Source organism: Kryptolebias marmoratus, linkage group LG9, assembly GCF_001649575.2.
Source record: "Kryptolebias marmoratus isolate JLee-2015 linkage group LG9, ASM164957v2, whole genome shotgun sequence".
NCBI lineage: Eukaryota > Metazoa > Chordata > Actinopteri > Cyprinodontiformes > Rivulidae > Kryptolebias > Kryptolebias marmoratus.
This window is the reverse complement of record NC_051438.1, coordinates 17173338-17187918: the sequence shown is the minus strand read 5'-3', so window position 1 is coordinate 17187918 and position 14581 is coordinate 17173338. Positions and strand designations below refer to the sequence as shown.

The 14581-nt window shown below is 38.8% G+C and overlaps 2 protein-coding genes across 11 annotated transcripts in view; both read right to left on the bottom strand.

Annotated features, from left to right (window-relative positions):
* The window catches only part of LOC108242369 (protocadherin alpha-C2), a 164225-nt gene that overhangs the window by 88166 nt on the left and 61478 nt on the right, over positions 1 to 14581 (bottom strand). The window contains exon 1 of one of the 10 annotated variants that reach the window (XM_037977292.1): positions 2811 to 5304. The exons of the other annotated variants lie outside the window; for them this stretch is intronic. Coding sequence (XP_037833220.1) covers positions 2811 to 5189 — 2379 coding nt within the window. The 5' untranslated portion in view covers positions 5190 to 5304. Of the gene's footprint in view, positions 1 to 2810; positions 5305 to 14581 lie in introns of those variants that run through there. 10 annotated transcript variants of the gene reach the window in all.
* LOC108242348 (protocadherin alpha-3) lies at positions 6 to 2190 on the bottom strand (the record flags this gene model as incomplete). The annotated part of the gene is made up of 1 exon (XM_025008293.2): positions 6 to 2190. A coding segment is annotated over exon 1 (2025 nt), but the record flags the coding sequence as incomplete, so codon positions are not given.

Below are 14581 nucleotides of genomic sequence, written 5' to 3'. Positions count from 1 at the left end.
TGTCTGAACTGAGTGTGGCTGTCAGCTGCGCTTTCAACCACCACCACATCAACAGACACAGTAGCTGACAGAGAAGGTTCTCCGTTATCAGAAACCAGCACCACCAAGGGGTGAGTTTTCAGGTCGTTGTCGCTCATTCTCCTCTTAGTCCTGATCTCCCCGGTGCTGGTTCCGATCCTGAACAGGTTGTTCCCTTTGGGCTCCGTCAGGTGATATGAAAGCAGTGCATTGTATCCTGAATCTGCGTCCACCGCCCTGATTTTTGCTACAAAATAACCCGCTTCAGCCGAATAGGGGATGGTCTCACTGTTAACAGAACCGAGCTCAGAATATGGAGCCAAAATTGTTGGACTGTTGTCATTTTCATCTAGGATTAAAACATTAACAGTCACGTTGCTGCTGAGCGGAGGAACACCAGAGTCTGTGGCCTGAACTTTAAACTGAAATGTGTTTAGCTCCTCATAGTTAAAGGACTGCAAACTGATTATATCTCCAGTCTCTGAGTTAATATTTACCATTGTAGATGAAGGTGTTTTTACATTGTTACCGTGTAAAAACGAATAGCTCACCTGACCATTTTTATTGATATCAGCATCCACTGCTGACACCGTTTTAATATTTTCACCTACTGGACTGTTCTCTCTCACATACACATTAATTAGCTGTTCAGAGAATCGAGGCGGGTTGTCATTAACGTCAGAAACGTGCACGTGAACTACATTAGTGCTGGAGAGAGATGGGGTTCCTTCATCAGTTGCAACTATAGTGACATTGTAATCAGCCACAGTCTCTCTATCAAGCACACCATCAACAACTAACGAGTAATAGTTTTTATAGTTTGTTTCCAGTTTAAAGGGGCTGTCATTTGCAATAACAGCTTTCACTGCCCCGTTTTTTCCTCCATCTCTGTCTAGCACAGACACAAGGGCTATAGCTGTTCCTACAGACGCGTCCTCTTTTACAGTGTTTAGCAGTGACGTCACAGTTATTTCAGGAGCGTTGTCGTTCAGGTCCAACACCTCCACCAGGACTTTACAGTGAGCAGACATTGGAGGCTGGCCTCTGTCACTTGCCTGAGCGTGAATCTCAAAAGCAGGGTTTTCTTCATAGTCGATATTACCTTTGACTACAATTGCACCTGTTTTAGAGTCAATCTGAAATAAATTTAAAATGCGATCCTGTCCTTTACTTCTTAATGAATATTCTATTTCTGCATTAACTCCTTCATCTGCGTCTATTGCAGTTAAAACTATTACTGTGTTTCCTTTTGGTACATTCTCAGATATGCTTGCTTTGTATAAAGAACTGCTGAATAGCGGAGCATTGTCATTATTATCTAAAACATTGACAATAATCTCTGATGTCCCTGACCTGGGCGGATTTCCGCCATCAACTGCAGTCAGCGTGAGCTTTATATTAGGGTGTTTTTCTCGGTCTAACCCCTTTTGTAGCACGAGTTCAGCAGACGCACTGTCTCCTCCTTTGTGAATCTCTAGAGAAAAATATTCATTCGAACTGAGCTTGTACGTACTAACACTATTCTTCCCAACATCAACATCCAAGGCGCCTATTAACCCAAACTTCCCTCCAGGCGCAGTGCTTTCTGCTATATTAATAGTCTGCAGTTTCTCAGGAAAATATGGTGAGTTATCATTTATATCAAGAATATTAATTTCTAACCGGTATAGCTTCAGAGGACTGTTGATCACGGCCTCTATATTCACAGAGCATGTTGCAGCCTTTGCACAAAGCTCCTCTCGGTCGATTCTTTCACTGACGTAAAGACTTCCCGTTTTCAGATTTATATCAAAATATATCCTCTTTGATCCGCTCACAAGCTGAAACGCACGCGTTTCAAGGTCGTGCACGTTGAGGTTGAGGTCTTTGGCGAGATTTCCCACCGATGTACCTGGGTTTACCTCCTCCGACACAGAGTAAGAGAGCTGTCCACATACCAGAGTCCAGCAGCAGTTTGATATACCAACCAGCAAATAAATCCCAAAATGTCCTCGTAGCTTTCCCGTTGGCATAATGTTATTGAATTCTCACACAAATCACATGGATAGTAATAGCCATCGATCCTTTAGATTATTCGACGTGGACGTGAAGAGTATTAAAAATAAAAGCTTTATAGAGTGGAAAAGACAAAATAAGCTCCGTCTTCTATTCTGCGACTCTTTGTAACAAAGAAATGAGAGTGCATCCCACTCTGAGCCTGGGAGGGGCCTTCAGCAACAAAATGAACATGTATATGTGACGGTCTATTATGTCCCCGTGTGGACATTTGAAATTACTGCACTCACCACCAAAAATTTCACTAAAAATAAAAATGCCAGTCTAACATAAAGAGCGAAAGGTTTTTTTTTTACTTTAAAAATGCAAACAAATGCATCGTTAATCCTCCTTTTCTCAGTCGCCATGAAAACAAGGCTGTAACATCACAACAACTAGAACATAGAATGCTGTCCACTTTCATACTTTCTGAGAAGCCCTAATAAATCACATTCAATGTAAAGAAAGCATGAGATAAATAGATTTTCATTCTTCCGCCCGCACAAATAAAGAAATAAATTAATGAATAAAATATCTAAAACGCTTGATAATTTCAGGACCATGGACAGCAATAAACCCTAAAAGATTTATTTTTAAAAGGTCAGAGAACATTATTTCCTTCAACAAAACACTAATGCACAATTTTGAGGGGAAATGAAAGAACCAAATGCAAGTAACCACTTTATTTTATTCAAAAAACAAATAAAAACTAATTTGGGGTATCTCAAACATAATAAAGGGCATCAATAGCATCTTACCTTTTCTGTGGTAGGTAAAGTCTGAGTTCTGGTAAAAGTGTCCCCTCCGTTAATACTGATCAGTTCAGCATCTACAGGTGGAAACGGTGCGGGGAAAACCACTACATCACTCTTCAGTGTGTCTGAACTGAAACACACGTCATACTGCTGAGTAGCTTTAGAGTAGGACCAGCTCCCGTCAGGGTGGGTGGTGATCATTGGGGCGCCGTACCTGCTGAAAGAGCCGTCTGTCCTGTGGCATCTCACAGCTATTAAACTGATGAGGCTCAGCAGAAAGATCACCGACACCGACACGATGGCAATCAGCAGATACAGGTTCAGATCAGAGAAGCTGTCCTCCTTTATAGGCACATGTCTGAACTGAGTGTGGATTTCAGCTGTGCTTTCAACCACCATCACATCGACAGACACAGTAGCTGACAGAGAAGGTTCTCCATTATCAGAAACCAGCACCACCAAGGGGTGAGTTTTCAGGTCGTTGTCGCTCATTCTCCTCTTAGTCCTGATTTCCCCGGTGCTGGTTCCGATCCTGAACAGGTTGTTTCCTTTGGGCTCCGTCAGGTGATACGAAAGCAGCGCATTGTATCCAGAATCTGCGTCCACAGCCCTGATTTTTGCGACAAAATATCCCGCTTCAGCAGAATATGGGATGGTCTCACTGTTAACAGAACTTAGCTCAGAGTAAGGAGTCAAAATTGTGGGACTGTTGTCATTCTCATCCAGGATTAAAACATTTACAGTCACGTTGCTGCTGAGCGGAGGAACACCAGAGTCTGTGGCCTGAACTTTAAACTGAAATGATTTCAACTCCTCATAGTTAAATGATTGCAGACTGATTATATCCCCGGTGTCTGAGTTAATATTTATCAGTGAAGATGATGGTGTTTTCTCATTATGTGGTAAATATGAGTAGCTTACTTTGCTGTTCTGACCACTATCAGCATCAGTTGCAGTCACTGATTTAATCACATGTCGCACTGCGCTGTTCTCTTTCACATACACACTAATTTCTGGCTCTGAAAACTTCGGTGGGTTATCATTGACATCAGACACATTTATAGAAACTACACTTGTGCTCGAAAGCGTCGGGCTGCCTTTATCATTAGCAACTATAGTCACGTTGTATTCAGAGACACTCTCCCTGTCTAGTGGCCCGTTAACTAACAGAGAATAATAATTCCTGTAATTTGTTTCAAGTTTAAACGGAACCTCCTGAATAATTTGAACCCTCACTTCACCGTTTTTTCCGCTGTCTTTATCGAGCACCGACACAAGTGCCACCACTGTCCCTGCAGCCGCGTCCTCTCTGATTGTGTGACGTATCGAGGTGACGGTGACGTCAGGAGCATTATCATTTAGGTCCAGTACCTCCACCAGCACCTTACTGTGAGCAGACATCGGAGGCTGGCCTCTATCACTGGCCTCTACACGTATCTCAAAAGCCCTTCTCTCCTCAAAATCTATATTACCTTTAACGGTGATGACGCCAGTGTGAGGTTCAATTTCAAAAATATCTAGCACGTGATCTTGATCTTTGCTTCTTAAGGAATAAACAATCTCACTATTTGGACCCTCGTCTGCATCTGTGGCGCGCACAACGATCACTGTCGTGCCAAGCCGTGCGTTTTCGGTAATTTTTGTTTTATAGAGAGACTCGCTGAATATTGGAATATTATCATTATTATCTAACACAGTAACACGAAGCTGCGAGGTGCCTGACTTCGGAGGAGTACCTCCATCCACAGCTATCAGCGTCATGGTGATCACAGCTTGCTTTTCTCGGTCTAATGCTTTCTGCAGCACGAGCTCAGCAGACACACTGTCACCTGCTTTGTTCACGGCCAACGAGAAATGCTCGTTCTGGCTCAGTTTGTAAGTACCGACCCCATTTCTGCCCATATCTGCATCAGCTGCTTCAGACAAAGCGAATTTCACTCCCGGTAAAGTGCTCTCTGCGATGTACAGATTTTGCAGTTTTGTGGAGAACAGCGGGGCGTTGTCGTTCACATCTAGTATCTCCACGTCAATACGGTACAGTTTTAAAGGGTTGTTTATCACAGCTTCTACATTCAGTGAGCATTTCGGTTCCTCTGAGCACAGCTCCTCTCTGTCTATCCTCTCGCTGACAAAGAGAACACCAGTCTTCAGATTTACCTCCAAGTATTTTTTCTTTGAGCCCGCAACGATCTGAAACATTCGCAGGTCCAACTCATGTGCGCTCAGGTTCAGGTCCTTTGCGATGTTTCCTACAGCGGTCCCTGGGTTTACCTCCTCTGAGACGGAATAGGAGAGCTGTCCAGTCACCGTCAGCCAACAGCAATCCAACAAAAAAAGGCACAAATATATCCCAAAGTAGCTCCATCTATAAACCGAAGACATTTCTACCTAAAGTGAATAAATAATGTAAACGATTTTCAATCCAGGGTGGAAGATTTAAGAAAAAAAAGAGAAAAATGAACCCTTTGAAATTACTGAGTGTAATCCTCTGTGTGTTTGTAACAAAGACTGAGATGTTCTTCTGGCTTGAAAACAGGAGGGGCCTCGTTATAATAAAGAGCAGAGCTGGTTCTGATGGATCAACAGCTACGCCAGGTGGTGAACGAGTCTATGTGCAGACAGCAGTGACTATCATGTTGAATCATAAAAATAATGTTTATTTTTTATGAAAAACAAAATACACAATTATATACTTTTGAATAAGCTACAAAGTGTTTGTTGAACAATCTTTTTTTTTTTTTACCAAAACATTCTAGCATAACTGGTACAATCAGTTAAAGGATTGTATAGATTTAAAAAAAAGATTGTTTTCTATCATTATGTATAATAATATTAATTGAATTTTGATATTTATTTGAGAACTGAGACACAAGACACAATGTCTGGGGTACACTACAGTTCTATATGCCAGACTTTCACTCTCATCTTATCTATTCCTCCATCTTCTATCCACTTCCTTAGTATTTTTATGTCAATAAAATATAAAGTAAAAACAATATATTCTTATCCCAATGTGCTTTCAATAGAGATGTCAGCTTTGATGCAACAAACCCATTTAACAGCACCTTATTTTTCTTCTGCATACCTAAGAAGCAAAATAAATCAACGAGTAGTGTTTTATTTTGGGATATTTCACTGTTTCTCTATATCTCCACAGAGACAGCACTCATGCGCTTATGCAGATTCCTCACTCTGTAATCCTGGGATTAGGCAGCAGATTCAGAAACTCGCGTCCCATTTCCATTCAGAAGGAAACATGATTTGATTTGAAAATATTAATAATCATCTCACAGCGACAGTCATCTGTTAAACCTCAATTTTAATAATAATGCTGCACAATGAGTGACCTATGTGCTCAATTTTATGATGTGGATGAGAAAACTGGCTGTGGCATGCCCTGCACTGGGTTAAATACAAACTACTTATTGCTCATGTCATTACTTATGTCCATATGAACACACACAGACACAAACACGGAGACCACCTGGTCCACCATACCTCAACAGCTCAAAGTGAAATACAATAATTCATGGATTTGTAGGTCACAGTTTTACTATATCAACCTTTCAGGAGTACAGTCTGAATTATCTTTTTAATAAAATTCACATGACTGATGCTACAGTTTACTCAACATTAAGACTAGTTGTGTTTCAAAGGTGTATGCGTCTCATCAAGCATTATACTGCATGGCCTGCTGGCAATAACAAATAGATTTAAAAAAAGTTTTTATTGTAACCATAGTGAAGAAAATTGTTCAGTATGTCCACATGGATTACCTAAAAAGTAAATAGTATACCAAAACTGAATTCTCTGCAATTACAATAGTAAACTTTGCACTTGATAAATGGCATACCCTATTTTATTTATGTTAGCAAATAGTCTCAGTGAGGAAATTATATTTGAACCACACATCATGCCCATTAGGCTCCATGTGAAGGTCACCCTGATTGCATCAACATGAACTAATCCTATCCTCTTCAGCGTTGCAGCTCCTCTGGGAAACATCTGCAGAATAAGAAATTGATCAATATTTATCTCTTTACACACTAATGAAGACATAATACAAAGTAACTCATGCATAGATAAACAGGTACTCTTGTGCAGTTTTTATCAATAATGTTTTAGCTGATTTGGATACCGAACTCGTTAAGAAGGTAGTGTTTGTTTGTTGTTGTTTTTTTAATGAATTTTGCATGCAGATATGTTAGATATTTTCCCTGCAGATATGATAATCAAATCTAATGAATAATTGATACTGAATAAACTGTGATTTAGTCAAATAAACAATATTTGCTTCCTGGTAGCTGTGTTTAATAAATCTAGTGGTTTGTTCTTTTTCCTCTTTAACACAGCTATAGAAAGCATGGTGGACTGTGCGATCAAAGAGGCAGAAGGAGCAGAGAGTGGCAGAAAAAAGAAGGGGGGGTTGCAGAGACGGAAGCAGCCTAAACATTTTAGGCGTGTTCACTGCATTATTAAAACACCTCCACCATAAATAGCAACTATATCTATTCTGACTCACCTCCATTTGATGATATAGTGACAGTTTGTTGCATCAGTGTGTGCTTGTTAATAAACATGTGTTATATGTGCATGTACTGTAGCGTTCTCATGAAAGTTGGGGGAAGGGTGGTATCTGAACACTGAGACCAATCCCCCCTCTTTTTTTTCCTGTTTCCTCTCTCCTCATACACTGCTCTCTTGTATCCATAGCAACGCCATCTTGGGCACAGACAAGGATGCATATGTGCCAAACACACACACCCACACCCACTAACGCAGAAGCCTGTTGGTTCTGTTTTCACAACAATTGTAATTTAAAAAAAGACATAATTCTGCATTACTTACAACCTTTCTTTGTTGCTACTTTTGTAAAACTCTTTCATTTTTCTGAATGAATCTGATCACATTTTAAAAACAAACAAACAAACAAAAAACAGACAATATCTATATGTATACAAGATCAGGCTACTCTTGCAGCTAAGATGTTTGTAGATCGGTAATGCAGCACTGCTAAAGCATATTCACTTTGACAGCACTTCTACCAAAAAAAAAAAAAAAAAAAAAAGCCTTTTTCTTTCCACTCCCCCAGGCCCTTGGGGAGCTTGACCTTTGCATCCAACCACATCCCACCCTGAGCCTGAGCCTGGACTGTGAGGAAACCCCGCCACATCTTTCTTCCAGCAGAAACACTCTGGTTCACGTAATGAGCTGACATCACTGATCCAGTTATGAGTGAATTAGAGCTCAATGTGACACAAGGGGGCATCCTGCTCCTGTGTATGTGTTGTTTCTTTATCAGCTACATTTTCCCCCCTCACAATATAGTTCTTTGTTTTTTTTGTCTTTACTTGTTTGTGTTGAGCTTGAATCATAGGTCTACATTCTCCAAGGATTCTCTGAGAAGCATATCTAATACAGCTAACACAACACATAATTCTATCAACAATGTGTGTAAAACTACACCTTATACGCACCTTTGGATTTATTACTGATGAAGGTAAAACACTGTTAGATACACTAGAAACAGAGCTGAGATAAGTAACCAAAATTAGGTTATCAAATGATGAAAAGAAACCAGAGCTTAGAGAAGGAGTCAAATAGAAAGGGGAAAAAAGGGAAATTACTCTTCTATTTAGTTACGTGTATACACAAAAAATATAGATATATTTGAAGATGCACATTTTTTACACAATCAGTTCTGAGTGATACAAAGATAAATGAAAAGAGAATATCAGACAGGGAAATATAAATCTTTCACAGTCTTTAATCCTAATGCCACTTAATCATTTATTTCCAAATCTGCATTTGCTTCCTCTGTTGCTTCTTTCTTTTTTTTTTTTTTTTTGGAGTTAGTAGGACAGAGGCAGGTCTGAGGAAAAAGTAGCAGCAAATGTTACAAAAAAATCTGATTGGACAGCTACAATCAGTGTAACTGTTATGGACCCTCTGATTGGCTAAAAACTGTGCCTAGCGACAAAGGCAGTGTCCATCTGATAGATCTCTGCATAGTGAGCTCCTGTAATTGATTCACTATCCTCTCTCCAGTTTGCATGGTGACGCAAATGCGACCCCTGTAAATGCCCCTCCCTACTCTCCACTCCACCACACCCTGCCTTATGAGCACTGAGCATGTCTGCCAAGAACAGAGCATTTATTTTCCCCTCATTACAACCAGACAAGTGAATTAGCACTCACACATTATCCATAGCTAAAATGTTTGACACGTTTGCTCTTTGTGGATTCTTTAACCTTATATTTCCTTTACTGTGTTTCTATTTATCCCTAAAATAGGCTGAAACAAACTCATTTTTCTGGGATTAGGAATAAATCTAGATTTGTACTGATGCATGGATAACCCAGATTTGACAAATAAATGCTTCACTGTGTGGGAGGGTGTTTATTGTGCTTGGCCTAAATCAGATAGAGAGAAAAATGAGACATAACCTGCTTTTTATGGATCAATACAACACTGACAGTCGATAAGAAATACTAGTCAGTCCACACAAACAGTGGCAACATGATAAATAAGTGAATGTATAAAACAGAGACACACATATGAGTTAGCAAGTAATTTGCACATTTGGCCACCAGAGGGGGTCTTTTCATCCTCTTCCCCTTCTGTTCTCCTCTCTCACACTCTTATTTCTGTTCTCCATAACTGGTTCTACACCCTAAAATCAGAGACAGGACAGGATATAAAGCTTCATATTAGATTAGCAACCTCACACGCTTTAGCAATTGTGTCAGTGGTGTAGCTACACTAGCAGCCTTAGTGTCTGAAGCACATTTCTTTTTGCTGCGGAAATTAAAATGTCAACTGTTCTAGATAGCAAACAAAGATACAGATGTTCATTGTCTAACAATACCTGCACATTCCTATCAAGCTATATTAAAACAAATAATGATAGATAAAATCTATAGAGCTATAGATTTTATCAATAAAGATCATGCCTACATTTTAATATTGTATTTGCACATAATATTATTTTACAAACAAATACAATAGTGTCTTATCTATTTTTTTTTTTTTTTTACATTTCAGGACCTTAGGTCTGTTAATACAGAACACTGCACTTTCTATTTTTACTGACTTATTAGTCATGCAATATAGAATATGCATCAGGCAGCAGCGGATGTGCAAAGCATTGCAGGTGCAGACCTGCTGCACTGGGGCTGGCCTGCTTCTAAAAAAAAAAAAAAAAAAAAAAAAAGATGAATGAATAATAGAAGCTCCTTTGCTGGTCTGCGGAGGAGCTCATGTTGGAAACTTCCAGAATGAATTTGTGAGGCTGCTCCACTTTTCGCTGAAAATGTCGAGAACTATTTATAAAATAATGACTTGCCGACAAATTTAAACTTGAACTGTTGCTTTCTAAAATTAGTAAATGCCATCCACTCCTATCAGCATCAAAACTCAAGCATATATATGCGACTCATACAACCATGTGAGGTGAGAATGTTACAGAAACAGGGGCAGAATTAGTGTGTGTGTGTGTTTGCCATGTTGATTCGGAGAATATTTGTGTTTGTCTGGGTAACAGAGATGAAAAAGAGGAACAGAAAAACCATGCAGTCTAAAAAAAAAATATATATAACATCAGGTCTGTGCTTTCCATATCTAATACTCTGTGATTCAACATCATTAACAAATTCCACCGCCATAATGTTAAGGTTTTATTGGAACTGATTTTTGCCCACCACCAAAGGTGATAATGTTTTTGCCTGTGTCTGTATGTGTGCTTGTTTGTCAGTAGAATTAGCAAAATATCTCATGAACCAGTGGACAGATTTTATTCAAACTCTCAGGAAATAATCACTGGATGTACATCTACAACAGATTGAATTTTGGAATCAATCCTATTTAAGGTGGCTGCCATAGCTAAGTAAATTTAGCAAACACAAAAAAATGATTATAACTCAGTCAATTTGACAGATACTGAGATAAAATTTGGTGTAGTAGTAGCTGAGGGGTATGTCCAACATATACTCTCTACGCTAACTGATCACACAAGATCTGTTTTTAAAAACTTTGCCATTAACTATTGAAGTCAAATGTGTCTGTCTGTTAGCAAAATATCGCATGAATCACTGAACAGATTTTAATGAAACACTAAGAAAGTAATCATTAGGTATACCTCTACAACTGATTAACTTTTGAAGTGAATCCAGTTCAAGATGGCTACCACAGCAAACTGACCATATGAAACACGAACTTTACTAAAGCTCAGCCAAACGTGTTGAGTTGAGAAATAAAATACACACAAACCAAAAAAGCAACAAAAACTAAACTTTAAAAATTAGAAAAAAATTGCCATGCAATCTGGAAAATGACATTGAGTGGTACTTTGAATTTACCTATATACTGCCAGTGAAAGTTCAGTTTCAAGTCATTATTAAAAAGTTTCAACCTAATCGCATTAGAGGAGCAACACAGTCAAATTATTACTTCACACACTCTGAACAAGCTTTAATCCTGGTCAAATGGGAATACTGACAACAGTGACAGGATACAAAGAAAACCTGAACAGGAACTTCTTGTTTAATTGACTGAAGAAACCAGGGTAATGCTTCATGAGTGAATGACTGATTTCCAAACCATGAATGGAGATCTAATATGTTATTTTCGGCTATTGTTAACCACAGAGTTGCATTAACATTTTGATATATTTCTACTAGTTGCACAGCACCAATTGCTTATTTCACATAATATATCCTTGTTCTATCAGCTGCACCACTAATACAGCTTGTTTTCTCCGCTCTCAGAGGAGAATGCAAGGTGAGTCAGGATTAAGATAAACATCAGGAAGTAAACAAGTGATTAAAGAACAATTATCAAAAAGACTACATTACCTGTAATCTGTAAAGAAGCAGAAAGAACTACTTGTTCTTCTTCGACCAGTTTTTTAAATGTAAATATTCACTTCTTTAGTCATACAATGAAGCACACATTATCTACCATATTTTCTGCTGCAAGGGAATTAGTTTTGCTTTGCACCTACATTTAGGTTTACTTGTCTGTGCATACTATGATATTGATTAATGCACATAGCTGTTAAATCAAAGTAGCCAAAACTGAAGCAAACTAAAGTGTAATACTTTGACACAAGTACTGTAGGTCACATGCTGCAGATAAAATAAGGAGCCTCACATAGCAGCTAAGAATGCATCACAATTCCATAAAACTGCAATTCGGGTTCAAATAAACCTTAACAGCATTTGCAACATCCTACACTTTATTACAGAGACATACACTGCATCCTCTTTAACAATGCTGCCAGGTTTTCTACTGGCATCAAATTATGTGCATCACTCCAACACTCATTCAGCTTCACTGGCTTCCAGTTAGGTCTCAGATTCACTGCAAAAAATGTTCCTTCTTATCGACAAATCACTGCATGGTCGTGGTAGTTTGCACGTTTCTGATCTCCTTCTCCAATAAACTCCATCCTAAAACAACAAGTCTTCTGATGCTGGAATTCTTTTCATCCATCACACCAGGATGTGGACTTTTGGTGACAGAGAATAGAAACTTGGATTCCTAACTCTTCCAAATGCCTTCCTTGCTGCCATTTGCAATGCTTCATAACTGGAAATATTCAAAACACTCTCAAAATGTTACTTATTCAGAAAAGCATATAATTTGATCCCCCAAGGGTGCCTGAATTGACTCTTTCATGGTCTTATTGCTCATGTTATTGCATTTTCTTTTAATTTTTAGTGAGTTAAATTTTCTGACCCTTTTTCTAGGAGAGAGATTATATTGTCATTATAAGTATAAACAGAGCAGAAATGATGAAAAAAAAAGAAGCAAAAGAGAACAAGAGAAAATTTAACCACTTTCTAAAACCTATCAGGAATTTCTCATCAACTTGCAGTAGCACAAAGCGACAGGAGGGGGCATAAGTAAAAGTACCAGTCAAAGGATTTCAGCATGTGTAGGAGGAGGGGAGGGACACAGAAAATCCGAGACAGAGGTTCTTTGTGTAAAGACAAGAATTAGAAGATATAAAAGCAAAGATGAGGACTAAAGAAACCGACTCACAAAAAAAGGAGGAACATCAATAGGTGATGCTGAGAAACATCTGAGGTAAAGAAATGTGGGGTACCGATAAGGAGAACAAAGGCAGGCGAAAAGAGGAAAACGGTGGGAGGAGAGCACAAGATATGAGTCAGGCTGACAGCATTAACACTCATCTTCCACACCCATGTTTCTGTGTTTCCAAGTGCGTGAAATAATGGATAAGATGGCGGGAAACAGAAGAGAAATTACCACAAAAATACTGGGGTAAATGTGCAAGGCTACCCAGCATGACATGAACTGTAAATCTGCTTGTTATTGTGAGAATATTAGCATTAACCCCTAATGCCCACGTTCCTGATTCATTTTTTAGGACAGATGGTGCATCTAAAAATAAACACAGCAGACCAACTTTGCAAAATGAAAAGCTACATGTGGGATGAGATGACTCACACACTGTACAGAACAGCTCACTGGTTCATATTTCAGAAAGATGAGCAGAATGGGTCAAGTTTGCCTTAAAAACACAGAGGACATTTTTTGATGTAGGTTTAATCACACCAGACAAAGGGCTCTACATAATTGTTAGTGCCTTGTTATGAATACACTATGATCACAAAAATCTTTCTGTAGTTTTGTGAGACCACAGGTCATAAAAAAGGATATGACCTGTGGTCTCACAAAATGCATGTAATGAAATAATCAGTGTTTTAACAAAATCTTTAGGAATAAAACATACATTGCAAATTATAACAACAAATATATGAGTATAAAAAATCGATGAGAGAGAAAAAAAAAAATATATATATATATATATATATGACAGTCAGGCTTGTTTAGGTCCACTTTGCTTATTAGCCACCTGTTCTTCTTATTTAATAAGAAAAGTGTTACTAAGGGAAACTATGACCATAATATTTTTATTTACTGACTTTTTAAAACAAATGCATTTTTAGTGCACCTGGGATTTACACCAGTCTCAAGTGTAACTTTACAGATGAACTGACTTTATTTTTTGTTAAAGAATTCTGATTCTGAAATCCATATGTTACAATCAAAGCTTTTACTTTGATTGTCACTGCTGGGGTCAAATTTCTCTCAGGTCAATCAAAGACAAACCCTGTTTGTATTTTATTTAGATACTGGCGTTTACCTCTCTCTCCCTGTGCTCACGTGGGATTACTCAGGATACTCTGGTTTCTTCCCACAGACCAGAAACATGCATGTTTGGTTAACTGGTAACTGTAAACTGTCCCTATGTGTGAGTGAGGGTCTGAATGGTTGTTTGTCTCGTTGGTCTCCATGTGTCCTGTGATGGACTTGCGACCTGTCCAGGGTGTCCCTCGCCTCTTGTACAGTGAGGGCTGGAGATAGGCACCAGCTCCACGCGACCTGGAAAGGAGAAGCGGTTAAAGAAAATGGATGGATGGAAGATTACCTCTCACTCAGTTTCTAATATATTGACAAATCCTCTGAATTTACCATCAACTGCAGAAATACATTGTTTTGTCCCTCAATAACTAGCATTATCAAAGTAAAAGAACTGCGGTCTGCACTGCACTGTCAGTGCATTTGATAAAGATTTGGAGTTACAACACACTAGTATTCTTTAATAACTGATGGTGAGATGTGTTGCGTAAACCCTTGAAAAAAATTAAAAGCCTTGCTTTCCTTAAAGGAATGCATATGGCTTCTTTCTTTTAAGCAGGGGTGGAAATTAAAAATTTTGTTCACCAGCCATAGTGGCTGGGGG